Raw genomic sequence first — 2,500 nt, forward strand, 5'->3', positions numbered from 1 at the left:
ATTACTCCCCCCACCAACCTGGCGGTCGGGAGTCAAACGTTGGTAACGCCTGCTACATTGGTTCAATTCAATTGGTTCAAATTTGCCGATCCTTCCCTGTCTCTCTCTCTCAACTCGCTTCCTGTCTCTCCTCCACTGTCCAATCACGAAAAATAAAGGCTAACCCCCAAACCCCCCCAACCCCCCCCCAAGCGAAGGTAAAGGGGTCTACAGCCGGGGCGGGGGGTGTTGTGGGCTGACTGCCTACGATGAATCAGGCCACACAGATATTCCCCCCGTGTTAATTCAAATCTCGGAGTGTAGAGCCAATACCAATAGCCAATAGTGTTAAATTTAACTCACCAAGTGTTGAGTTAATGCCATGAAAATGCGCTGGGTCAGGGCTGGCTGGCAGGAGGACTGCTGCGAGCGTAGCGTAGAGCCCCGGCCCAATGGGAAAGGTCAAGGGCATTACATTATGCTTTACGCTCTGCCAGCTCCAATCAAGGCCAGCTCTTTGTAAATAATATTTTGATCCGAGCCATCAGGTTGGACGGGAGGGGAGGGGGAAGTGGACGAGGACGAGGATGAGAACGGCGACGGGGACTTGGCTTGTTGACATGTGAACTGACCTGTCAATTGAGCATCATGCTGTATTTGAGCTGCTGCCACAGCCCCCTTTCCGCCCCCCATCGTAATGCCATCACTCTTGAGAAGACAGGCAGAGGGGGTATGGCGGGTTTGCTATGATCTCAGGGTTGCTCCACTTACCTAGTTCAGTAAGACATGACGGCCTCCTGTTATAAATTACCTGTTACCAGAATGACAATGGCCAAGTCGTAATGTATTACTAAAGGCCCTGTGCACTGATTTGCTGTTATATGTAAAGTTTTTTTAAATGACTACTACTGTATAGTGTTCCACTAGTGGAATGGCACACATTAAGGGGCTGCCACTATTTTGGGGCTTAATACAGTTAAAATCGTTGGCCAGGGTTTATAAAGGTGGTAAAGTGTCTAATTTTTCATGCTAAGCGTTGTCTTGCTTTAAGACAAGTTAAAAGAGGGAGTATGTAGCTAAGCTAGTGAAAGTCAATGGATCACTGTAGCATGTATTATGCTACACGGATGCATTGACTTTCACTAGCTTAGCGACAGGCTTCCTCTTTTAACTTGTCTTAAAGCAAGACAACGGCTTACGTGAAAAAATACTTTACCACCTTACCACCTTTATAAACCCTGGCCAACGATTTTAAGTGCATTAAGCCCCAAAATAGTGGCATACCCCTTTAAGGGGCTGCATATCTTATTGTACATGATCAGTATCACTCATCTCTATTATACGAACAACCAACATGTTTGACCAGGCAGTATTACCTGCTCAAGGACAGTCAGGCACGTCCCGTGTTTCTACTGTTACTTTTTTTTTTAATTCTATTTGACGTCATGCCTTTATTTACTAAATAAATACATTTTAGGCAGAATGAGAGAGGAAATATGCTAGAGAGAGAGATGGGGGAAGGATCAGGAGATTGTGTCAGGTCAGACTGGAACACTGGTCCTGGGTCCAAAGTCCTGGGAATTGTGGTAGCCTACCGCTTCTTATTCCACTAACCCCATGTTTTGTTTTTGTTTTTGTTTTTTTAAGTATAGTATATATTTGGGGGGGGGGGGTCAACTCTATTAGGACAGGACAGTGAAGAGTAGGACAGGAAATGAGTGGGAGAGAGATGGGTAGGGGTCGGCATCAAACCCGGGTCAGCCGCATGGCAGGCGAGTGCCCCACCAGATGGCCATGGCAGTACAGGGCCTATGTTTCTGTATTCTTTGTGTGGCAGACTAGTATATGAGCACTAAAACTCAAACCAACCTAAACTTTTTATTTCTCCTTTTTTTTGGGTTTGTTTGTTTGTTTTGTTTCTACAGAGAGCCATCGGCTTCGAGCTGTCCAACGCCCTGGACGAGCAGGGCTACTGCTGCCAGAGCTGTCGCCGTGGCTACCGGCACTGCCAGCGCTACCACGAGCCCCTGCGTGGCTACAACCCATACCCCTACTTCTACCAGGGCGGCCGGGTCATCTGCCAGGTCATCATGCCCTGCAACTGGTGGATCGCCAGGATGTTCGGAAGGGTCTAGGTCAGGGGTTTTGCCCAACCGGCCGGGGGTCGGGGGGGGTCAGGGGGGGTCAGGGGTTTACAACTTAGGGCCCCACTTGAAATGTTCACAAATGTTTGGGCGGCCACCTCTGGCCCGAAAAACAATGCAACACAAATAAATAGTTGACAGCAATACATACTCATATACTGTATAATTTAGATTTTTTTTTTTTAAGAAAATGATATCAAGGTCCACTTGGAATAGCTTAAGGGCCCATCAGTGGGCCCCAGAAGTTGTGCTTCACCAAACACCAAAAGTGCATCCTCACATCACTCAGTGCATACCAGAAGGATACATTTACAGTTTTCCGAAAGTACTGTATAGCCTTTGAAGCATTGCAGCCAGTTGAACATTGTAAAAGTAAG

The 2,500-nt window shown here is 47.2% G+C and overlaps 1 protein-coding gene across 1 annotated transcript in view; it reads left to right on the top strand.

The window, feature by feature from the left end:
- The window catches only part of tnmd (tenomodulin), a 132,571-nt gene extending 130,267 nt beyond the window's left edge, over positions 1-2,304 (top strand). The window contains exon 8 of the mRNA XM_063190494.1: positions 1,905-2,304. Coding sequence (XP_063046564.1) covers positions 1,905-2,114 — 210 coding nt within the window. The 3' untranslated portion in view covers positions 2,115-2,304. The remainder of the gene's footprint in view (positions 1-1,904) is intronic.
- The last annotated feature ends 196 nt before the right edge of the window (positions 2,305-2,500 follow it).

This window comes from Engraulis encrasicolus, chromosome 23, assembly GCF_034702125.1.
Source record: "Engraulis encrasicolus isolate BLACKSEA-1 chromosome 23, IST_EnEncr_1.0, whole genome shotgun sequence".
NCBI classification, from domain to species: Eukaryota; Metazoa; Chordata; class Actinopteri; order Clupeiformes; family Engraulidae; genus Engraulis; species Engraulis encrasicolus.